Source organism: Schistocerca piceifrons, chromosome X (genome assembly GCF_021461385.2).
Source record: "Schistocerca piceifrons isolate TAMUIC-IGC-003096 chromosome X, iqSchPice1.1, whole genome shotgun sequence".
NCBI lineage: Eukaryota > Metazoa > Arthropoda > Insecta > Orthoptera > Acrididae > Schistocerca > Schistocerca piceifrons.
Genome location: NC_060149.1, coordinates 866,317,243 through 866,343,498, shown reverse-complemented (window position 1 = coordinate 866,343,498; position 26,256 = coordinate 866,317,243). Strand labels below are relative to the sequence as shown.

The 26,256-nt window shown below is 42.5% G+C and overlaps 1 protein-coding gene across 1 annotated transcript in view; it reads right to left on the bottom strand.

Moving 5' to 3' along the window:
- Nucleotides 1-26,256, bottom strand: part of LOC124721662 (probable medium-chain specific acyl-CoA dehydrogenase, mitochondrial) — a 181,092-nt gene that overhangs the window by 59,413 nt on the left and 95,423 nt on the right. Inside the window, exon 7 of the mRNA XM_047246732.1 lies at nucleotides 11,714-11,822. Within this exon, the coding sequence (XP_047102688.1) occupies nucleotides 11,714-11,822 (109 nt within the window). The remainder of the gene's footprint in view (nucleotides 1-11,713; nucleotides 11,823-26,256) is intronic.

Here is a 26,256-nt window from a genome sequence, read left to right as displayed (position 1 = left end):
TTATGATTTTCCAGAGTGAAAAAACTTCAAAAGACTGAATTCAGTATTTCGGCCTTCTCTCTAATATCTTCCATTTTGATGCCTATACGGTCACTGAGTGACTGAACAGATGATTTTGAACTGCTTACTAAATTTGCTTCTGGCAGTGTAACTGATGAGAGATCAGAGAGTTCGTTTTGTTTACAGATGACACAAGTATTGCAATAAATAGTATGTCAGATGTAGCTCTAGAAAGGTCTGCTAATGATATCTTCATGGATATTAATAAATGGTTTAAAACCAACTCACTGACATTAAACTTCGAAAAGACTCACTATATGCAATTCAGAACCTGTAAGAGGTTTCCACCCAGCATATGCATAAAGTATGAAGAAGAGAAGATAGAAGAGGTTGACAGTCTTAAATTCCTGGGATTACAACTTGATAATAAATTCAGTTGGGAGGAGCACACCACAGAACTGCAGAAACGCCTTAACAAATCTGGATTTGCAATTCGAGCGTTAGCAGACATAGGCGACATAAAAATGAAAAAGCTTACATACTTTGCCTACTTTCATTCCATAATGTCATATGAACGAAAACTTTTGTTTGACTTGAAGAGTTACCCCAAAATATTAGGAGTCCAAAAGCGTGTAATACATATTATTTGTGGAGTAAATTCACGGACATCCTGTAGAAACCCCTTCGAAGAACTGGGTATACTAACTACTGCCTCTCATATTATTTAGGACAAATTTCATTAAGGAGTAAATATACTACCTCTTTTTCAACAAACAGCTCAGTTCATACATAAAATACCAGGAACAAAAATGATCTGCACAAGGACTTAAAAGCACTTACTTTAGTTCAAAAAGGGGTCCACTACTCAGGAACACTCATCTTCAATCATTTGCCAGCAAACATAAAAAATATAGTTACAAATAAAGATCAGTTTAAAAGGAGCCTGAAAGACATACTAGTGGCCAACTGCTTCTACTCCATTGATGAATTTTTTAATAGAAACAAATGATGTCAATTTTTTTTTTTTTAAAGCTGAGGTAACAATACTAATAGTATGAATATATACAATACATGTTCCACATCCACAAGGATCTCCTCAGCACAAATCTATAGATTAGATTAGATTAGTTTTTCCTTCCATTCTAATCAATGATTTCCCTAAATTGCTTAAGGAAAATTCCGGGATGGTTCCTTTAAAAGGGCATGACCACTTTCCCTCTCTATCCTCCCACAATCAAAGCTTGTGCTCCATTTCTAATGCTTTCATTGTTGACGGGACTTAAACACTAATCTCCTGCTCCTCCCTACTGGGATATACTTTCCTAAGGCATACTGAAATATGCTTTTGAATTTTTTCCATTTGTGCTCCACATCTTCATCTTCAGCACTGAATATTTGTTGTTTACTACTCAGATACTCTGCACTTGTATCCTGTGACTCGTGCCAAACAAAAATATTTTGCAACCTTCCTTAACATTCCTTGCCATATTTGTAGTCACAGTTGCTGTCACAGCCTTACGATCACTGATACCTTTCTCTACATTAACTGATTCAATAATTTCAGGTCTGTTTGTAGGTAGGAGGTGTAAGACCTTTCCTTCTTGATTTGGTTCTCTCATTGTTGGCTCAAAGTAATTTTCAGACAACAGAGTAAGGAAAAGATGGATTTCTGCTTACCATAAAGATGCCACATTAGCTTGCAGATAGGCACAACTAAAAGACACTTACATATTAGCTTTCTGGCACAGCCTTCATCAGAAAAAGAAACCCACACACATTCAGTCACACAAGCAAGCACACCTCATGTATGCATAACTACCCTCTATGGTACCTTGGACAAGAATGCCAATCTTTTTCTTACTTTGCTGATATTCAAATCTGGAGTTTCCATTGTTTATTTTGAATGTCTTGTCTGAAAATTGTCACACAAATCCCTGTCTCTGGCACCAGTTTTGATAGCATGACTCTCTCAATCTATGCTTGATTAGATGAAGTAACTCCCTCTTAACAATGGCAGGATCAGTACAGTTATTAACAATATTCTGCAAATTCTCTCTGCAGTGCTCTCTACCACTACAGCTCCTGGCCCAGGCGATCTATAAAAGCATCTGATTACCATTTTAGACTGACCTTCAATGCTTAACTTCACCCAGATTACTTCAAATTCGGCAACTGTGGTAAAATGGAAAAGAGGGTGTGTCATCGATGACTGGGAGGCCCCATCTGACTAAGTTTAGTAGCTAAATGCAAGTCGTGTTGTCGCCGAATGTGGTGTCGACTGAAAGAAAACACAACACCCAGTCCCTGAATGGAGAAAATCTCCAACCCAGCCAGAAATTGAACACGGGCCTGCTTGCATGGGAGGTGAGCACGTTATCACCCAGCTAAGCAGGCAGATGACAACTGTGGTAATGTCGCTAGATATTATCAGATTCTTTACTCCAATAAATATGGTACTACCATTGGTGACTAGCTTATCCTTGTAGTAAATATTACCATCTGAACTTAGGATTTCATTGCTATTCACTTCTGGCTTTAATCAACTTTCTGCCCCTAACTCTCTATTTGTGTGTTATAACTTTCAGTAAGTGATACTAATTCTGGGGTGTTTCCGTGGATGCTCCTACAGCTTAGTAATATCATGTTAATTTGTATTCAATATGCAAGGACGAGCATTCTCTGAGAATACCGTGGCTGAGCGATATTTGATTTTGACGGGCTACTTGTCTCAGACCTGGGGTGGGGGGGGGGGGGGGGGGGGGGTCATCTGCTAATCAAAAAACCACATGTGCATGCCACACACACTTAACTACCCTAGTAGCCACTTACTACATATAGTGCACACCTGACCTGTTAAGGAGAACCCTAAAATTCTCCACCTAATGGCAGAGGCCAAGAAATGCACATCCGATACCATGGTAGACTAATGTGAATGGTTTGGAGTAGACTGCAAGGGCTAAACCAGACAGAGAACCACAATCAACCCTGGGTATGATGCTACAAATAGTCATCTTAGCCTGCAACCCAGATGTGACGCTAGTTGCCTTTACCAAATCAGCCATCCACTGATACAAACTGAAGATGGCCTCAGAACTCAAGCAGCAGGCATTGTTCATGCTGACACGTGCCACTATTTGTAGCCAGTTGCACCCATTGTGCTTGATAGCCTCCTTCACATCTTGGATGAGACACCCCAGTAAACATCTGAGTATACACTGCAATTCTTTCCCATCCTGGCTCCTATTTCCCTGATAAGCTCCTCTGGAGCTCTCAATGACTAGTATACCTACCATGTGCACTTGTCCAGACTGGGCAAGAAAATCAGCCACTGGCCCCAGCAGGAGAAGCATCCCATGCTGGTTCACAAGTATTATCAACAGTGGGTAGCACCTGTTGCTAAGGTGTAAGGAGCCAAATGTGTGGCCCATTCCCTCTCTTGCCTTCCACCCAGTGATGTGCAAATCCATCACTTGCTATTGAGTGAAGACAGACTGATTAGATTTTGCATATCTGAAGATGCACCAGAGGATTATAACAGCACCAGAGGTGTCACGGATCTCATCAGTGGCATCCTGCTGTCACTGCAGCTTTAAGAAGTAGCCAGAAGCCTGTCAACCATGGCCAATGCAGTTTCCAGATGTTTACAGACTATGGCCAATTTTCCTGGTGTCCACTCACAACAAGCAAAGTCCCTATCCATACTATACTGTATAAGAAAAAAGTATAAAACCTCAAAAAATACAAACAAGGCAAATGATGCATACAGTGTGCTACACTACAAAGTAAATTTACTCAATACAAATGACTGAAAAATAAGCTAACTCTTACAACAACAAAATAGCACTACTAGAAACAACTAAATAACTAGCTACTCTTCACTTCTACTCAGAAGTAAGTTTGGATACCACCAAGTTGAATGATGTAAACATTCAATAGTACTCTAGTCTTCTAACAGAGTGGAGATCAGGAGCAGATTATCTGTTGCACCCAGTTTGTATACAACAATCAGAGAATTATGTAAATAGTGACTTATGAGGCAGAAAACTACATTAAAAAGTAAACTCACTCAACACAAATTATTGAAAAATATGCTAACTTTTACACCAAAAATAAACAGCACTACTAAAAACAGCTAAGTGTCAGGATACTTCTAAATGATGTATAGAAGCTCTACACAACACTTAATCTGTTCCTGATCTCCACCCTGCTAGGCAGCTGGAGTTCAATTTAAAATACAGAGAAAGATTACCAGATTGATTAGGAAGACTTAAAAAAGCATTTACAGGAATCCGTGGATTTAGTTAAAGTCTGCAGATACTGCCTCAGCCTTGTTTGTATATACTGTACAATGAAAGGATGTTTACATGGAATGATAAGTATGTCAGTCCATTTAAATGGGAAGGAAGGAGGATGGGACCCAACAACCAGCCACCTACAAGACCTGCCTAAATGTTCACACCAAATTTATGCTTACATGACTTCACATATATACCACATTGATTTAACTCTTGAACATTTTAAATGTGGAATCTCAATACATGTATTTTTGTTGTTCCAAAATGAGTGTTTTGGACAGATGAGGCATATTTTGCCGGAGAAAAGCCATTTAAGTACTGCAGGGAATACTGATGCTGAGAAGGTTAGTCCTCTTCTACCAAATCTTGCACTTTCTGTAGGTGGTACAGAAACAGGTTTCCATCATATAGGACATCCAGTACTACAGTGTGCAAAATCTGTAGCAACAAACAAATGTAATCATTTAACTGTGTTTAGTTTTGAGGCATAATTTAAGGACACTGAATTACCTTTACTCACTCCTGATGAATTACCCATGACCCTCGAGCTGGTTGGAGGATTTTCAGCAACCATATATCAATCCATGCTACCACTATAACTCAAAACTGGTGTGACATATACCTCCACACCAGTGAACATTTGTTACACCTACCTCCACATTCAACGCTAGCTAAGTCAAAGAAATTTTTTTTTTAAGATTCCCCTTTTGTAAAAATTAGTATTTCATATACAAGGTGGTCAGAAACAGTCTGAAAAGCTTGTAGGTAAGGATGCTGCCTGGGAGGTCATACTGAGAAGTAATTCTTTAAAAAAAAAAAAAATCTTCAAACATAACTATGATATACGTGCATGTGAAACCAGGCAGGAGCTGGACCCAAACATAACTGCAGTAAGTACAAACTTTTGCAGATGAGGAATGTACCATATTGGAGTTACATTACACAGCCATATGCCTTCTTCCTCAAAATGCATACCAACATTAAATACATTTAAGGTAAAGTTGAAACAATTCTTTCTTGATCACTGTTTCTGATCTGTCACTGAATTTCTGGAACATCATAATAAGTAAACCTCACTTAACAAATATTGTTAATTATGTGTTATATCATTTCATACTGTAATGTACTTTAGTTGAGCATGTAGTGTTACTACATTACTTCTGCACATGATCGCAGTAGTTATTCAGCATGTCTGCTTATAATATTATGCACTTTTATTGTGTTAACCATGTAGTCACATTGACTGGTGTAATTGTAAATTAATTATGTTTGCCTTTGTCCTATATCATGTGTGTAAAAAATGTGCTAAAATGATTCTTGGACCAAAACAAATGAATGTTGTTCTTTCTTTGGGTTTATCTTTCATGAAGAATTCACTTCATATTTAAGGAAAGGAAAGTATGAAGATCAGGGTTTGATATCTCACTGATAATGGAGAAAGATCAAAAGCTTAGATAGGACAAGGATGTAAAAGGAAATCAGCCATGTCTTTTTTTTTTTTTACAAGTTATCTCAATTATTTACCTTAATTGGTTTAGAGAAACTGAGAAAAACTTAAATATTGATGACTGAGTGGAGATGTGGTTTGTAAACTGCTGCTTCTGAATCCACATCCACCATCATAATCACTGTATTACCTAGTTTAGATATATGAAATCAAAAAGACTCAAAGATTATTTACTGCAAAACTTGCAACCCATCTCCATATTGTGATAGTAATCAGCATTTTTTGATTAAAATAATCATTGTGATAGATTTTACTGAATACAATGTTGATATATGACCAATATTCCAGAAATGTTGCCAATATCACTGTTTTCAAACTGCAGTGACTGAAGCTTATTTTTCTATTTACTTTGTGTATATAGAGAAGAAGAATTAAGATAAATAGCCAGATAGTTTGAAACACTTGGTAATAAAACTGCAGCACAAATGGTATTATCACTGGAATTATTCTAAAATCCCTCAACGTGGTTTCTGTCCAGATGTTCGGGTTAATCTCAGGAACTATTGTAGATATTTTGATTTGGCTTTTCAGTAATAGATAAACTGATCCACAAGGAAGGTATGCAGACTCAAGAGACAGGCATAAGGCTGTCAGACTACAGTAACTGGCAGGAAATAGCTACTGCTACTGGGAAGCTGGCACTAACTACAGCCAACTTCCTAAATGACCTGCAATACAGGAAATATCAGATATGAAAGTGATAAGAACAGTTGTTTTGGTAGAGAATTAATGTTTAAAGGATATGAAGTGAAATGTGGGAAAATTTGCACCAAGCTGGTGCAACATTTGAGGGGCTAGCAATTGGGCATAGCTTGTGCCAAACGAGTGGAGCAATTGGAAGGACTGGATGGAGTGGTAGCCACAGGGATGACAGTTATATAGGAGAAGAGGCAACAAGCCACTTTGACTCCTAGCACCTCTAGTGATCTGGAAGGAACTAACGAAACTGGAACTGACCAATGAGAGCTGTCCAGTGACGTCCAAAATTAATCCTAAAGTAAGACATTTAATTTTCAGTAAATAATCTTGTAGCCTATAAATGAAATGTATTCTCTTCTATCATGAATTAAGCTGTGTGGTTTCTGTTTGTTTATTTAAATAACTTTGATATGTCAGTAGCAGTTTCATTTAATGATGAATGTTATGTTTCTTCAAAATATTTAACACAACAAATTGGAATTGAAATACTCCTGTAAATGCCCTGGCTGTTCATCTGGATATTATGTAGGTTCAACAGAGAAAGTTAGCAGCAAGCATTTCTACAGGTTTCCAAAACAACCTCGAGTTGCTTCTGAAGTGGAAAAGTGTTTCTAAACATTCATCTGATGTAAACTGTGCTACTTCTTTTGTTTATGAAGATCATTTTTTTCAAAGAAAACTTTATGAATAAAACTAGGCATAGGCTGAACAGGGGTGTGTTTCCAAAACATGTGGCAGGTCTTCCATGTGAAATTGCCAATATCAATAGTGAATTAGGTGAGGCAGTTGTTAATAGTGAATTACGCCTACCAAGCACTAGTAGTGCTATGGCAAGTGTTTAAGTTCTGGTATTAGCAGCTTTATTGTAAACTGATGTTAATGAATATAAATCTTATTTGTGCTTTGGCAAGTAGTTTTCATGCAGCTGTTAACACCAGTTTCACCTGATCCACTTCTGGTGCTAATAGTGAATTGGTCCTACCAAGCACTAGCTGTGCCATGGGAAATCTTTATTATACAGGTGCCAATATCAGAAGTGAAACTGGTCTTACAGAATTACCTAGCACTAGTTGTGCTGAACAGAGTTATTGAGTGGTGCACCTCTTAAATTTTTTTATCTTCCCTCAAAATGAATCTGCAGATGGTGAGTACACATTCTTATCTGAAACATTTTGTAATTAGGATAGTGGTGTTTTAGGTTCAGGATTTTTCTGAACACTATATTTTAAGAAACTGTGTACCTCTTTTGTTTCTCAACTATGTGAGAGACTGGGAACACACCATCAGTAATAAGACTTAATGTTGTTAAAGACAAAATTATTAAAAGGTTTAAAGCTGTATGTCAGTTAAAAGAAAATTACTTTTTCATTTCTCAAGCACACAATAATAAGTTTTGTTTTCATTTCACTGTTTTTATCCACCTTTTCTATTTTTGGTACTTAATATTGATGTCTTCTTTTTTGTGTTCAAGCATTTACAATCGTATAATGTAGGAACTATTGTAAGAAATTAGTGATCATAAGTGCAAGTTTCCTGGACAATTACTCAGAAATTATAGTCCTGAAACATAGTTGTAACAAATTTTAGAATTCTTCATTAATTAACAGAGTGATAAACATTTCATAATTGAACCTCTTTAACTGCTGATTATTCTCTTAATAGGTTTCTTTTTCCTTCATTGATCCTGCAGCTTGTAAGATGTCAAAGTATGACATTATTCAAGAATATTTGTAGTCCAATTTAGCTGCTACAAGTTTTATTTAGCTTGTGACAGTTATATAGACTACAATCTTGTTTTGATTTACTGTCAGTTTCAAGTGTTGTGTCTAGTTCTTACGATGCACAATCCGTCCAGGAGTTTTTTATATTTTGATAGAAATCATTATAAGTGTGTGAGTTTACATCAAGATATAAAAGCTGCATAATTTTTTGTGCTTCGTAAAAACTAGATGCAACACTTTAACACTACAAGCTTGTTTCAACTTACTGTCAGCTTAGTCAAATTAACTGCTGCAGTTTTATTTAGCTTCATTTATTAATTCCTGAATAACAGGTTTGTCACTGCTGCACTGCAATGTGCTGCAGCTGTGTTTAAATTATTTTATTATGATGCTAACCAAAATAAATAACTGAGATAAGAAAATTAAAACAACCCCCCCCCCCAAAAAAAAAAAAAAAAAAAAAAAAACTGCAACATACATAAGCTAGGAGGGATGCAACTCGCAATGTTTATCCTTTGATAGCAGCACCCCTAGTGGTATAGAGATGAACTAAGACTGTTTTTCCCTCTTTCAACATGAGTGTTGTGCTTCTCTTTTTGTGTTGTTCTGTGGTGGTAGCAGCTCACAGCTCCAATGATTGCCATGCAATGTCTCTCCAAACACCAGTTACATATAGAACGGATAACATTCATACCTGCTGAGAACTTTCCCGATATGCATTGCTTAACTTATTTAAGTAATAAGAAAGTGATGATGTTCAGGTACCTAACATTGTTAGCCAAATTTTACCATAATTGTATGAAGTGGCTAGTAAACAAAATTACAAATGGAGGACTGTCTGGTATACCAGTAGATACTTGGCTCTACTCAGTTCATATATTTACTAGCAACTCACTCCATCTTTGACTGAGGTCCTTGCAGTTCTATCTTTATGTTGTGGCTAATCTCAGGAACTACTGTAGGGATTTAGATACAGTTTTTCTCAATATGTAAGCTGATTAATGAGGACGGTTTGTGAATATTATTTACAGTTTTTTCATACAAATTGGCTGAACAATGATGAATAAGACTCCCATCACGGGGAAAACAATGCCATTGCCATTGCCATCTGGCAGTGAATTATAGAACTCCTTTAAATCATGGTAGCTCACATGGCCAGATGGTGTTGTCAGGGAGGTGCCAATGTTACGTGCAGAAAGATGCTGCATACTATTGTTGCAGGGATGGCAGAGGGTGCTCTGTGACACTGTTATGTGGCAGAGAGTGCTACATGCCAGTGTTACATGGTGGAGGGTGCCCTGTGCCATTGATGTAATGTATGGGGCCCTGTCCACCATTTGACATTGAGACAGGGTACCATCTAAGTGTCAAGTGGTGGAAGGGGAGTGCCCCATTTCAGCGTTACATTGTGGAGGGTGTCCCATGTCAGTCTCGTGTTGTGGAGGGTGCTTGCTGCCAGTGCTGCACATGGCAGAGGGCACTCCGTTCCAGTGTCATGTGGCAGAACGTGTTCCATACTAATGTCTCCTGGTAGATGGTGCTCTGTACCAGTGGTGTGTAGCAGAGAGTGCTTCATAGTGATGTTGCATTGGGAAATGTGGGAAAAGGTCTGACAGAAAATGTAGCTTGTGCTGGTCCGGTGCTGGAGTCGAGTGGCCAGTAAGTAGCTATACCTCACACCAGTGGCCCATAAGCAAAATTACCACTATGCTCATTGGGTCATAGACACTGCTACCCTTTTTGAATACAGGGTGGGTTGTTAGTACTATATATTTTTAACAGTACACTTAAGTTTCACTGACTCGAATTTATGCACAGATCTGAGTTTTTATCAATTTATATAGCTAACTGTGTTGGAAGTGACATGAGCGTTTGGCGTCATTGGCCGGGAGGCCCCATAGGGGGGCAGATATGGCCGCCTTGGTGCAGGTCTTATTACATTTGACGCCACATTAGGTGACCTGCATGCCAGATGGGGATGAAATGATGATGAAGACAACACAACACCCAGTCCCTGAGCAGAGAAAATCCCCAACCCAGTGGGGAATCGGATCCGGGCTTGTAGGACAGCAATCCATCACACTGACCACTCAGCCATTGGGGCAGATGCTAACTGGGTGAATGTTAAAGGACACCCTTTATCAAATATTTGGTAAGCAAATACTTATGTTGGTAACAAGGTTATAGCAAAAAACTTCAGAAATATTATTAAACTTTTTGAAAAATTAATATTTTTGCTAAATGTACTGTTGTGGTAGAGTAATTATTATTGACAGGTTTTTAATGTTTTTGGAATACAATGGCAAAAATGTAGAAAATTTGGTTAAGAACAGTCAAAACTAAATACAATCTCTGTAGGATCTGTGTGTTTAAAGTACTACAGTCCCAAAGAGTATTTTAAAGTTATTTCATTAAAACAGTCTAGATCAGATCACTGTTTTTCTAATGGAAATGTTCAAAACATTTCCAGAGTATAATTAAATGACAGGGATACAGAATAGATTTTTTATTTTACACTCAGTTTCATAATGACTCAGTTGAGAGAAAAGAGGCCAACCTGGGCTCAGTTTTATAATGATTCAACTGAGAAAAATGAAAGTTGGCTGGAAGTCACAACAGTTCATTTTTCTCATATCCTCCTTGCTTACTAATGGTATGACATAAAAAAAGTTAAATTGGGTCTTCTTTAAACTTAGCATTAATAAATAAGAAATTAAACTGTGCAAGATTCTGCTGATTTGAGTTTTACCTGAAATGGTTTTTAAAGAAATTTCAAAACCAGAAAAGAAAGAAACAATTATTTAAGCACTCCTTGACAGAAACAACTGTTGCTACTGAAATAATATGTTAATGAATGAATATGAATAATGCTGGTACTTTTTACCCCAATTTCCATCTGGATTGCACCCACAACTTACTTCATTTCTATCACACAACATGTATTGAAATACAGCCATCACCAGACACTGCAAATAAAATTCAATGGAATCAAATACTAATGTTCCCTTTCAATGATGTGGTTCCACCAGACTGAAGGCAAATGCGGTTTTTAATTTTTCACAAACCTCATCATTTTTGTAACATTAGTAGTTATTTTCTTGTTTCTTATTTTATGATTGAAATTTTATTTACAGTATCCAGTTCTGTAATTGATACAAAATAACTTAAAATTATAGGCTGCAATTTCACTTCATTTTTAAAAATTGTTGTATTTGTTGACATTACTGTGTGTTACATGATAGACTTGAAGGCATTATGTCTTACACATGAAGTATACTTAGAAATCACATTTAAAAACTGGAAAACAGTAAATGTTACATGTTTTGAATTAAATGTGAATTACTATATTAACAAGATAGTTATATGAGAGACTATCAAACAGAAATACAAGAATTCAAAAAGTACAGTAGCTACCCTGTGCATTCACTGATACCACTAAAACTTGATAACAATATGAAACAGGGATAATTTGTAAGACTTTTTCTTTTTACCTTTCTCCCAGGGGTCACACCGGGTGTGTCTCTGTCCACAATGAAACCTGTGAATGCCTTGCTAGCAGGTGCTTTTGGGTCAGGATCAGTTCGAGCAAGAACAAAGTACCTAAGGAAATTCATGTTTCATATGACTGAGATAGAATTGCATAAACCTAAAAATTAATTCTACAAAACACAATTCACTTGAATTTCTTCAGAGACCACAATTAACTTTAAAAACTGAGACTAAATTTCATGATACAGTACTTTACCGGCCTGTATATAATCTCTCTGGATTTGGTATGGTATGAAGCCCCCAATGCTGCAATCAATCTGTAAATGCCATGGCATAGAAAGGAAGGAGGCAAGATGAGCATTTCTGCTCTGGCAACCTATGAACATTATTAGGGACAAAGTCAGCCAATTTCATTCTCCTTTCTTTCCTGATCTATGTCCTTTTCAAAGGAAACATCTTAGCATTAGCCTTAAAAAGTGCATGGTTGGTAGGGAACTGGAATTGATGCCATTCTGAATGTGAGTGCAGTGTCTTATCAGTGTGCTACTTTGGTGCCATGTCATGGCACTGAACAGAGAGAACTGTTGGGTAATTTCCATAACAAAGTTTGTTTCTTTGCAAATTTTTTGACATTTTGTCTATTAGATATGTGTAGTGAATGATTTATTCAATGAGTTGTCAACAAAAGTTCACAGCAGCAGTTGCAGAAGGGTTGTATTCAGACTCATTATTCTGAGAACACACCTCATGCATTTTTCATCACATCTGGTTTGGAGTTCTCTTGCTGAAATACATGCTGAACTATTTGAAAGGTGGGTAGTATATGATGGAATTCTGTTTAATTTTCTGTTCTTTTGTCAATCTAAGATTAATTGCAAACTCCTAGTATACATCTAATAAATTGCTGCAGATGGATGGCACTTTGTTCATCATAACCAAAATTTTCATATAATAAAAGGTGGCCCTTGTGAACCATAAGACACTTTGGGCTACAACACCAAATTGCATGACCTTATCTCTCTCTTTTCATATTGGTCTTTTTTACATACATTAGCTCTACCTGCTCTAAGATTTTCACTTCTAGTTTCTGTTTTACAAATGATGCCCACTGTTACTAACATTATTCAAAGTCAGGAACATATCTCATTCGCATTGACATGATACAGACTATCCTCCACAAAAACTATCAGTTCAATTAGAAATTACCAATTACAGATCTTTTCTAATGCTCAATTCAGCACCTTTTAGTACTGTAGTTGCTGATTTTGGCAATAAAAGGAACAGGAGGGCAGCTAACTTTTCATACTTGCACTTAACAATGCCATATTGAATAACTTTCTAAAGCAATGCAACACACAGACAATAAGTATTCACTGTACAGAAATGTGCTGTACAGATATCTGGTCGCTGTCCTTTAACATTGTAGGTAACTGTTGAAAAAACTAGGTATACCAACAACAGCATCACATTACATTTGCTTACTTATGCAGTCTGTTGTGAAAAACCAGTTCTGTTTGAAAACTGTGGTAGTATACATATACATAACATTAGGAATAAAAATAGCAAACAATATTCATACATCAAGGTTAATCTTTGATTTAAGAAGTAGGGTTGTATTATACTCAGGCCATATATTTTCTTAATTATTAGTTGATTCTCTGGAAGAAATTTTTAAGCAGTTTGTGTATTCATAATTTAAAGAGCTATTGTTACATAGGCATACATATGATCAAACTTATATTTACATGCAATGATAAAATAAAAATAACTGTGGACCAGTTTGTATCCACTAAGTTTATTTTTAAGTTTTGATTGTTCTAATTACACTGTTTACTTTTAAAGGATCACGTTTGCAAACACTGTATGTTGTTTGTCAACAATCAGATGAGTGCAAAGAGCTTAACACATTTATTTAACAAAAAAGACTTCCTGTGAAGAAAGTACAAAAGCAACAGAGAATAATGTTACAAGAGTACTAGATGCAAATTCAGGTGGTGGTGGTGGTGGTGGTGGTGGTGGTGGTGGTGGTGATGATGTACTGAACAAGACACTGAAGAAGCGAATCATCTATCTGAAAATGAAGACAATTCTGACATAAATGATGAAAATGCAGAATCTGGTAAATTGTGGAAAAAATTAACTCCTCCTCATTTTTTCCTTTCAGATATTCACCGATTTTGTTGTCACCAAAGTCGCCGCAGACAGCCTAACATTGTTATAGTTAAGCTGAAATTTAAAGCTTATGGTGAAAAAATTTCAAAATTATGTGATACCATGATACTTTTTTTTCTGATGAGATACTGAATGAAATTTGCCTGCACACTAATTCTGAGGGTACTTCTAAAATCCTGAATTCATGGAACACTATTACTGCAGAAGAATTGTTCGCATTTATTGGTTTGCACAGTCTTGTGGGTGTTCTGAGATTACAGAAAGTGCCAGTACATAATTCATGGTCCAAAAATCCTACATTTTCAAGGCCAGTATTTATTGCAACAAAAGGAAGAGACAGAGCTGTTCAATTTCATGGCCTTTGTTTTGGTGATAAAACCACAAGACTTGAATGTAGAATGTCATACATATTGGCTCCAATTAATTTTTCATAATACGATCATTAGATTTCAAATGCCTTACACATTAATTCATTATTTTACTGTAGATGAATAGTGGGTTCCATATAGGGGAAGATGCTGATTTCTTGTGTTCATGGAAACAGAAATAGGAAAATATGGAATGAAAATTTGGGTTGCAGCAGACACCCACAAGTTCTATGCACACAATATGCAAGTGTACACCGGAGACAATAATAGGGAAATAGCGGCATGGTCTCCATATAGTCAAGGATCTAGGCACTAATTAGGATGGGACAGGCAAGGGGTATTGCTACTGACAAATTTTTACTAGCTGTTAGCGAGCAGAGTCCCTTCAAACAATTAATATGACATTGGTAGGCACAATGCAACATAACAAGTCAAAGATAGAAGAGTGTACCACCATTTGTTTATTTTTCACAAATAATCCTGGAATCTCTGGTTTTTCCAGTGAACTAACATTGGCATCTGATGTGCCAGCAAAGAAGAGAGTGTTAATACTTCTCTCTTCCCAACATCATGATGATTCATGTACTAATGAAGCAAGTGACTTCATCCAGAAATCGTGATGCATTACAATGCTAACAAGAGGGGTGGTGAAGTATTGTACAAGTTAGTTAGGGAATATACATGTTCAAGATCCACCAGATGTTGGCCTATGGAACTCTGGCAGGTGACTGGCCAAACAACTGTCCCTATGGGCTCTGCATTCAACAAAGGCCATCCCTCCCACAGCTGCCCCACCACAACCTGTTATAGTCAAAGAGTTAAAAGGGGATCAGTACCCACTATTCTTCAGAGTGTTATCTCTCAAATGAAAAATAGGGTGCAATAGAAGAAGATCCTGCCCACATGTAAAAACTATTAAAACAATGTAAGAGAGGGATAACTAATGCACCAGATACAAAAAGCAGGGCCAATGGTCCCCCAGACCCAGCATGCAGTGGGAGACACCTTAACCCAAACTGTCCTGCCCCCACCCCAAAAATAGTTCCAAATGTTATATCTGAGGATAAAAACCACTTTCACAGAGAAAATGGGGCACCAGTTCAACTGTCTATAAGTCATATGCCAATGTTAGAGGAACAGAATCTGGAAGGCCATGCTTAGCATGAAAGGCAAGAATGGGGGGTATCTAAACAGAGTGAGAACTACTGTGTCTAAACGCCCTGCAACCACAATATTGGAGTAGCTCATGACATAAAAGAAAAGTACGGGCTAATCTAATAAAGCCAGTGTGAAGGTGACATAGGATAGTAGCTTTCTTCCTGGAGGAATGGAAGGAGCAGCACCATGTGACAGTAGTCACCTTGGTAGTGCCCCCCAGGGGGTCCACAACTCTTATGTGGATACGTGCGTAGTGAGCATGGGACCCCGTGCTAATGTGGCCCTCCTTCCTTTCCGGACTGCATACCTTCCTTTTCCGCATCCTTCCCTATCCCCCATCTTTGCCCCCCCCCCCCTCACCGCCACCTCTTTCCTTCACTTTCTCCCCCTCTGGGAGTATGTTTTGTGCCTACGTCCGGAGACGGACGCTCGAAAATGCTACACATTCTTCGCTTTCTCTGCTTGCATGTCTTCATCCTTTCTTTGTTTTTCCCTTTCTCTTTTTTCCTCTCTGTGCATATCTGAAGACCAACCCATACATTTTCCTACTTAGCTGGTGATGGGGGAACGCATAATTCGCCGGCCATGGTGGCCAAGCGGTTAAAGGTGAACCGCGTGACCACTACGGTCGCAGGTTCGAATCCTGCCTCGGACATGGATGTGTGTGCTGTCCTTAGGTTAGTTAGGTTTAAGTAGTTGTAAGTCTAGGGGACTGATGACCTCAGAAGTTAAGTCCCATAGTGCTCAGAGCCATTTGAACGCGTAATTCCCCGCCCCGGGTAGACAGGTAGGACACGTACGTACCCCCTGGTAATGGCCAGGCCCAGGGAGGGGTGATTACCCAAGCTGATACCTTCCGAAAGTGCCGATTGGTCCCTCCATCCATTTCTCAGGAGGTGTGACCTGAGGTGTGAACAATCACCTAAGGCGGGAGTGCCCTCAGAGAGGGCCCCCCACAAGGAAGGAGCGCACCATAGGAGACACCGGTAATCGTGGGGGATACTTTCGCAATGGTTTCCTCATCTTCTACTATGTCTGCTCACAAGTGTAAATTTGATGACTCTCAGCCACAGCCAGTTCTTTCGTTGTTGCCACAGTTCGTTGTTGTTTCTCGGTCTGATGAAGGTCACGACTTCTCCGCGGTCAACCCTTTCATTATTCAGAAAGGTGTCGATGCAATTGCAGGTCCTGTAAAGTCTTGTTCCAGATTACGGAATGGCACCCTGTTGTTACAAACAGTCAGTGCCCTCCAGGCACAAAAATTGCTGCGTACCTCACTACTACACACCTTTCCTGTCCGGGTGGAACCGCACCGTACTTTAAATTCCTCGCGTGGAGTCGTTTATACACGCTCCCTCGATGGCTTGTCTGACGAAGAAATTCAGCACTACCTGTCTGACCAGGGCGTAACGGCTGTTCGTAGGGTTATGAAGAGGGTTGACACAAACGTCATTCCAGCCCGCACTGTCTTCTTGACGTTTGACAAAGTTCAACTCCCATCAAAAATCAAAGCAGGCTATGAGATAATTTCCGTTCACCCTTACGTCCCAAACCCTACGCGTTGCTATCGGTGTCAGCGGTTCAATCACACCAGCCAGTCCTGTTCCAATCCAGCCAAATGTGTTACGTGTGGCAAGGATGCCCATGAGGGTGCTTGTCCACTTCCATCCCCTCGTTGCATCAACTATATAGGTGACCACGCTGCTTCCTCTCGAGATCGCCCCATTTTTAAAGACGAAAAGCTCATTCAGGAAATCAAAGTGAAGGAAAAGGTGTCGACCTTTGATGCTCGAAAATTATTCGCCAGTCGAAAGCCCACTGTGCCTCAGACAGGAAAATACAGCACTATCCTTGCCTCTCCTTGGCCAACAAAGGAGGTGGCCATGCAGACTTGTGATCCCACATTTAGTGCCACGGTCGTCAGATCGGCCAGCGCAAAGATCGCCCGTTCAACCTCCCCACTTTCGCCTGCTCACTCTGTGGCTCACCCTTCATTGGGTTCTGCTAAATCTCGAGCCCAAAAGTCAGACACAAAGATTTTGAAAAAAGAGCATACTCGTGAAGATTTTTACGTACTCCAACTTCGCAACCATTGGTTCCTCCTCCATCTAAACATCATGTTTCCAACAGGGCTACTAAGAAACTCAGTTCCTCTCCTTCTCCGCCAAGGCATGTCTCATTTACAGCACCACCTGGGGGTAACCGGCCTCGACCGTCTTCTGCGTCGCCGAGGCGCACTGCTGGCGGCCGACCAACTGGCCAATCATTGGTGCCAGGAGCTGCTCATTAACAACCTATGGATCAGGATCTTCTGCCTTCGGCTGAATGCCGTTCCATGCTGTTGGTCGCAAGCTCTGAGCAGTCGTTGAGTTGATGGCAACCTTGGTCCCATCCCTCCATTTTCTGTTCACGCTATGTCCATTATCCACTGGAATATCCATGGCATTTGAGCCAATCGGGATGAATTGTTGATCCTCTTACAATCCTACTCGCCGATCATCTTCTGTTTTCAGGAAAAAAAGCTGCGTCCCCACGACCGCTTTGTTCTCCCCCCATTTTCAGTCAGTCTGATTTGATTTCCCCTCTGTTGAAGGCACTCCAGCCCATGGAGGACTCGTGATTCTTCTCCATGATACTCTCCATTATCACCCAATCCCCTTGGACAGCAACTGCTTGGAAGGAAGTGTTTGTCTTTCCCTTTCTGGATACACCTTCTCTCTTTGTACTTTATACATTCCATCGTCCACACCAATGGCATGAGCTGATCTCCTTCATCTTCTTGGTCAGCTTCCACCCTCCTAATTGCTGGTTGGGGACTTCAATGCCCACCACCCGCTTTGGGGATCTCCACATCCTTGTCCGCATGGCTCACTATTGCTAGACGTCTTCCACCAAGCGGGTCTTGTTTGCCTCAACACTGTGGACCCTACATATTTATCTGCCTCCACTACAAATTTCTCTCATTTGGACCTTTTGGTTGGTACTATTCTGCTAGCTCGGCGCTTCGAATGTTTCGCCCTTGATGATACACTCTCGAGTGACCACTTTCCATGAGGCTGCAGTCTAAGGACACGTGGAAAGTGGTCACTGCAGCCTCAACTGCCATATATGCGCCCGTGACGCTGGAAGTTTGACCAAGCCGATTGGACACTTTTTTCGTCTCTAGCAACATTCGATGACCGTCGCTTGCCTAGCGTCGACGATGAGGTCACACATATTACAGACATTATTCTTACAGCTGTGGAACGTTCAGTAGCGCACACCTCCAAATTGCCCCGGTGCCCCCCAGTTCCTTGGTGGAATGAGGCATGCCGTGACGCAATATGTGAGCGGCGACGTGCTCTCCGCGTTTTCCGCCACCATCCTACTTTGGAAAACTGTATCCGCTATAAGCAGTTCCGTGCGCGATGCTGTCGCGTCATTCACGATAGCAAGAAGGCAAGCTGGACCTTCTTTACTAGCTCATTTAACACCTTCACTCCCTCCTCGGAAGTTTGGCGTTGGATTCGACGGTTATCTGGCGCGCCTAGTTTCTCCCTGGTCTCTGGGCTCACTGTCGCGCATGATACATTAGTGGGCCCCGTCGCAGTTTCTAACTCACTGGGCCAACACTATGCTGAGATTTTGAGCTCTTCAAATTACCTGCCAGCGTTTCTCCCGAAGAAACGTGCAGCGGAAGTGCGACCTCTTGCTTTCTCCTCTCAAAATCGCGAAAGCTATAATACTGTTTTCTCCATGCGGGAACTCCAACATGCACTCTATTCTTCTCGCTCCTCCGCCCCAGGACCAGATGGTATCCACATCCAGATGTTGCTGCATTTATCATACCATAGTCTGCATTACCTCCTTCGCCTTTATAATCGAATTTGGACCGACAGTACCTTTCCCAGACGATGGCGGGAGGCTATCATCGTTCCTGTTCCAAAACCTGGAAAGGACAAACGACTCCCTTCTAGCTATCGCCCCATTTCTCTCACGAGTAGTGTATGTAAGGTTTTGGAGCGTATGGTGAATTGCCGTTTAGCTTGGTGGCTGGAGTCCCGCAGTCTTTTAACACCTGCCCAATGCGGTTTCCGAAAGCATCGTTCTGCAGTTGACCATCTTGTTGCTCTCTCCACTTATATCATGAACAATTTTCTCCAGGAACGCCAAACAGTTGCAATATTTTTTGATCTGAAGAGAGCATACAATACCTGTTGGAGGACAGGCATCCTCCGCACACTGTTCTCTTGGGGCTTTCAAGGTTGGCTGCCCCCCCCAGGGGATCCACAACTCTTTTGTGGATACGTGTGTAGCGAGCACGGGACCCCGAGCTAATGTGGCCTTCCTTCTTTTCCGGGCTGCATACCCCCCCCTTTCCGTATCCTTCCCCATCCCCCATCTTCGCCCCCCCCCCCTCGCCCCTGGCTCTTTCCTTCCCTTTCTCCCCCTCTGGGAGTATGGTTTGTGCCTACGTCTGGAGACGGACGCTTGTAAATGTACCGCACTCTTCGCCTTCCTTGCTTGTATGTCTTCATCTTTCTTCGTCCTTCTCTTTTCCTTACCTCTTCTCTTTACCTCTTCTCTTTACCCTTTTCTCCGCTGCGGCGTTTGAGACCTCTCTTCTTTCCTTTCCCTGTCTCTTTCTTCCTCCCTGTGCGTGTCTGAAGGCCGACCCACGCACTTCCATGCGTAGCCAGTGACGGGGTAACGCGTAATTCCCCACCCCGGGTAGACAGGTAGGACACGTACGTACTCCCTGGTAACGGCCAGGCCCAGTGAGGGGTGATTACCCGAGCTGATACCTTCCGAAAGTGCCGATTGGTCCCTCCGTCCGTTTGTCGGGTGGTGTGACCTGAGGTGTGAACAATCACCTAAGGCGGGTGTGCCCTCGGTGAGGGCCCCCACAAGGAAGTAGCGCGCCATCGGAGACGCCGGTAATCATGGGGGATTCTTCCGCAATGGTTTCCTCACCTTCCACTATGTCTGCTCACAAACGTAAGTTCACTGAGTCTCAGCCACAGACGGTTCTTCCATCGTTGCCACAGTTCCTTGTTGTTTCTCGGTCTGACGAAGGTCACGACTTCTCCACAGTCAACCCTTTCATCATTCAGAAAGGTGTCGACGCAATTGCGGGTCCTGTAAAGTCTTGTTCCAGATTACGGAATGGCACCCTGTTGTTGGAAACACACAGTGCCCCCCAGGCTCAAAAATTGCTGCGTACTTCTCTGCTCCACACCTTCCCTGTCCGGGTGGAACCGCACCGCACCGTACCTTAAATTCCTCGCGTGGAGTCGTTTATACACGCTCCCTCGATGGATTGTCTGACGAAGAAATTCAGCACTACCTGTCTGACCAGGGCGTCACAGCTGTTCAATCACACCAGCCAGTCCTGTTCCAATCCGGCCAAATGTGTTACGTGTGGCAAGGATGCCCATGAGGGTGCTTGTCCACCTCCATCCCCTCGCTGCATCAACTGTATGGGTGACCACGCTGCTTCCTCTCGAGATTGCCCCGTTTTTAAGGACGAAAAACTCATCCAGGAAATTAGAGTGAAGGAAAAGGTGTCGACCTTTGCTGCTCGAAAGTTACTCGCCAGTCGACAGCCCACTGTGCCTCAGAAAGGAAAATACAGCGCTGTCCTTGCTTCTCCTCGGCCAACAAAGGAGGCGGCCACGCAGACTTGCGACCTCACCTTTAGTACCACGGTCGTCAGATCGGCCAGCGCAAAGATCGCCCGTTCAACCTCACCACTTTCGCCTGCCCACTCAATGGCTCACCCTTCGTCGGGTTCTGCTAAATCTCGAGCCCAAAAGTCAGACGCCAAGTCTTCGAAAAAAGAGCATTCTCGTGAAGAGCTTTTACATACCGCAACTTCACAACCATCGGTTCCTCCTTCATCTAAACATCATACTTCCAAGAAGGCTACGAAGAAACACAGTTCCTCTCCTTCTCCGCCAAGGCGTGTCCCATCTACAGCACCACCTGGCGGAAATCGCCCTCGGCCGTCTTCTGTGTCGCCGAGGCGCACTGCTGGTGGCCGGTCAACTGGCCGATCGTTGGTGGCTGGAGCTGCTCCTGACCAACCTATGGATCAGGATCTTCTGCCTTCGACTGAATGCCATTCCATGCTGTCGGTCGCAAGCTCTGAGCAGTTGTTGAGTTGACAGCACCCTTGGTCACGTTCCTCCATTTTCTGTTCACCCTATGTCCATTATCCACTGGAATATCCGCGGCATTCGAGCCAATCGGGATGAATTGTCGATCCTCTTACGATCCTACTCGCCGGTCATCTTCTGTCTTCAGGAAACAAAGCTGCGTCCCCATGACCGCTTTGTTCTCCCTCATTTTCAGTCCGTCCGATATGACCTCCCCTCTGTTGAAGGCACTCCAGCCCATGGAGGACTCATGATTCTGCTCCACGATACTCTCCATTATCACCAAATCCCCCTAAACAGTTCCTTCCAAGCTGTCGCCGTCCGTCTTTCCCTTTCTGGATATACGTTCTCTCTTTGTACAGTATACATTCCATCGTCCACACCAATGGCACGAGCTGATCTCCTTCATCTTCTTGGTCAGCTTCCACCCCCCCTATATGCTGGTTGGGGACTTCAATGCCCACCACCCGCTTTGGGGATCTCCACATCCTTGTCCACGTGGCTCACTATTGCTAGACGTCTTCCACCAAGCGGATCTAGTCTGCCTCAACACTGGGGTCCCCACATTTTTGTCTGCCTCCACGACAAATTTATCTCATTTGGACCTTGCGGTCGGTACTGTTCCGCTAGCTCGGCGCTTCGAATGGTTCGCCCTTGATGATACACACTCGAGTGACCACTTTCCATGTGTTCTTCGACTGCAGCCTCAACTGCCATATATGCGCTAGCGACGCTGGAAGTTTGCCCAAGCCGATTGGACACTTTTTTCGTCTCTAGCGACATTCGATGACCGTCGCTTTCCCAGCGTCGACGATGAGGTCACACATATTACCGACGTTATTCACACAGCTGCGGAACGTTCAATACCACGCACCTCCGAATTTCCCCGGCGCCCCCCAGTTCCTTGGTGGAACGAGGCATGCTGTGACGCAATACGTGAGCGGCGACGTGCTCTTCGCATTTTCCGTCACCATCCAACTTTGGCAAACTGTATCCGATATAAGCAGCTCCGTGCGCGATGCCGTCGCGTCATCCGCAATAGCAAGAAGGCAAGCTGGAAATTCTTTATTAGCTCATTTAACACCTTCACTACCTCCTCGGAAGTTTGGAGTCGGCTTCGACGGTTCTCCGGCGCGCCTAGTTTCTCCCCAGTCTCTGGGCTCACTGTCGCGCATGATACCTTAGTGGACCCCGTCGCAATTTCTAACTCATTGGGTCAGCACTTTGCTGAGATTTCGAGCTCTTCAAATTACCCGCCAGCGTTTCTCCCGAAGAAACGTGCAGCGGAAGTGCGACATCTTGCTTTCTCCTCTCAAAATCGCGAAAGCTACAATACTGTTTTCTCCATGCGGGAACTCCAACATGCCCTCTCTTCTTCTCGCTCCTCCGCCCCAGGACCGGATGGTATCCATGTCCAAATGTTGCTGCATTTATCATCCCATAGCCTGCGTTACCTCCTTCGCCTTTACAATCGAATTTGGACCGACAGTACTTTTCCCAGACAATGGCGGGAAGCTATTGTCGTTCCCGTTCCGAAACCTGGAAAGGACAAACATCTCCCCTCTACCTATCGCCCCATTTCTCTCACGAGTAGTGTCTGTAAGGTTTTGGAGCGTATGGTGAATTACCGTTTAGCTTGGTGGCTGGAATCCCGCAGTCTTTTAACACCAGCCCAATGCGGATTCCGAAAGCATCGTTCTGCCGTTGACCATCTTGTTGCTCTCTCCACTTATATCATGAACAATTTTCTCTGGAAACGCCAAACGGTAGCAATATTTTTTGATCTGGAGAGAGCATACGATACCTGTTGGAGGACAGGCATCCTCCGCACACTGTTCTCTTGGGGCTTTCGAGGCCGGCTGCCCCTTTTTCTTCGCGAATTTATGGCAGAGCGCACATTTAGGGTGCGGGTGAACACTACTCTCTCCCGTACTTTCTCCCAAGAAAACGGGGTACCTCAGGGCTCCGTGCTAAGTGTTGTAGTGTTTGCCATTGCCATCAATCCCATTATGGACTGTCTCCTTCCCGATGTCTCAGGCTCTCTCTTTGTGGGCTATTTTGCGATCTACTACAGCTCTCAACGGACCAGCCTTCTTCAACGACGTCTTCAAGGATGTCTCAATCGCCTCCACTCTTGGAGCATCTAAACTGGCTACCGCTTTTCTCCCAGTAAGACCGTTTGTGTTAATTTTTGGCGTCGTAAGGAGTTTCTTCCACCCTCCTTACATCTAGGACCTGTCAACCTTCCATTTTCTAACGTCGCTAAATTCTTGGGTCTTAAGTTTGACAGAAAACTGTGCTGGTCCTCCCACGTTTCCTATCTTTCGGCTCGCTGTCTGAGATCCCTCAACACCCTCCGTGTCCTGAATGGTACCTCCTGGGGAGCGGACCGAGTGGTCCTTCTCCGCCTCTATTGCGCCTTAGTGCGCTCGAAATTGGACAATGGAAGCGTAGTTTACTCCTCTGCCCGGCCGTCTATTCTTCGGCGTCTCGACTCTAAACGTAATCCACGGTGGGGGATAGTGTCTGGAGCTTTTTACACCAGCCCTGTGGAAAGCCTTTATGCTGAGACTGCTGAACCTCCACTGTCCAATCGGCGAGCTGTGCTTCTGAGTCGTTATGCTAGCCATTTGTCTTCCATGCCTGCTAATCTGGCCCATGACATTTTTTTCAACGCCTCCTTGGATGTAGGGTATGCAGGCCACCCTTCCTCCCTACTACCACTGGGACTCCCCTTCCGTCAACTGCTCCATTCTCTTTCCTTCCGCTTTCCTAAAACCTTCTTGACAACTTGGGGTACAGCACTGCCTTGGCTCCATCCCCGGACCTGCCTGCTCCGTGACCTTTGTCAATTTCCCAAGGATGGTACCCCTTCATTTGTTTATCGTCGGGCATTTGCTGCTCTATGTGCACAAATGAAGGAACCCACATTTATTTTCACTGATGGCTCGAAAACATCGTTAGGTGTAGGGTGTGCCTATATTGTTGGCGACACCCCAAATCGATTTCGGCTTCCCGACCAGTGTTCGGTTTATACTGCAGAGCTTTACGCTGTTCTCCGGGCTGTCCAATACATCCGTCACCATCAGCGGATACAGTGTTATCTGTTCAGATCCTCTCAGCTCTCTCCTCAGTCTCCAAGCTCTGTACTCTGTCCACCCTCTGGTCCACTGGGTTCAGGACTGCCTCCACTTGCTCCAGTCAGGGGGCGTCTCAGTGGAGTTCCTCTGGATCCCAGGACACATTGGTATCTGTGGAAATGAGGCGGCCGATATAGCGGCCAAGGCTGCAGTCTCTCTTCTTCAGTCAGCTATTCGCACGATTCCCTTCGCCGATCTACTTAGTGTTTTATGTCATCGTGTTACTCTTTTATGGCACGCACATTGGTCAACACTTCCCAATAATAAATTGCGGGAGGTGAAAGCTCTTCCCTGTGCTTGGACCTCTTCCTCCCGAACGCGTCGTCGGGAGGATGCAATTTTAACTAGACTCCAGATAGGGCACTGTCTTTTTAGCCATCGACATCTTTTAAGCAGCGATCCTCCCCCTCTCTGTCCCCACTGCTCTCAGCTGTGGACGGTAAGCCACCTTTTAATTGAGTGCCCCTATTTTACTGCATTACGCGTCCGTCTACAGCTGTCGCCTGAAATATTGTCCATTTTAGCAGATGACACGTGCCCAGCCGATCGCGTTCTCGAGTTTATTAGTGCCAGTGAGATGACGTCAGTCATTTGATGCTCTTTTTGGGGACAACAACCCCCTTTTTTAGTGGTTTTTTAAGCTTTCCTTATATTTTTAGTTTCTCCAATTTTTTGAGTTTCGTTCCCATTTCTGCCTTTTCCTAAGTCACAGACTGGGCGCTAATGACCGTAGCATTTTGCGCCCTAGAAACCATAACAAAAAAAAATTGGTAGTGCAGAGTTTATCAGAGGGGGCAGTAGTGCACTAGATGTTGTTCCATCTCTGAGTGAGGAGGGGTCATATATGCATCCTCAAATCCAAACCTGTGATTGTGAAAGTGAATGTTGGGCAAATAATAGCTTATCTAGCTGAACAGTTGGCCAATTCATTCCCCAAAATACCCACACAGCTTGGGACGCACAGAAAAATAAGTGAGCAGATGGTATGACTAAGGTCACAAGTAGTAGATATCATAGGGCGACAAGAGTAACATTGATCGCTACCCTGGAGACTGCGCATTGCATCATTAAACATTAAGACATGGTCGGTTGAGGTTTGTTGAACAAAATGTAATGCTCTGTTAAGGCTATCAGCTCCATCATAAAAACATTTCAAATTCCTGGCAACAAGTTTTCCTTATGGGTGAGAGACTTAAAAGCATATCATGCTCTATTCTTAGTTTAAGAGCCATCAATGTGAATGACAGTAGCACCATGATACTACTGAATAACTGAGAACAGATGCCAAAAGGTCATGGGGTGACTACAACTGATAATCCCACATGAGGGTGGGCATCAGGAGGTCAACACAAAAAGATTTTGGTATGTTGAATTATCATGAAATTGCCAAATGGTGATTGTATAAGTGAGCAAGTATTTGTACTGTTGGAACTGAAGAGGAAAGATACTCATTTCAGAAAGAAGACTGGTTGGTTGGTTGGTTGGTTGGTTGGTTGGTTGGTTGGTTGGTTGGTTGGTTGGTTGGTTGGTTGGTTGGTTGGTTGGTTGGTTGGTTGGTTGGTTGGTTGGT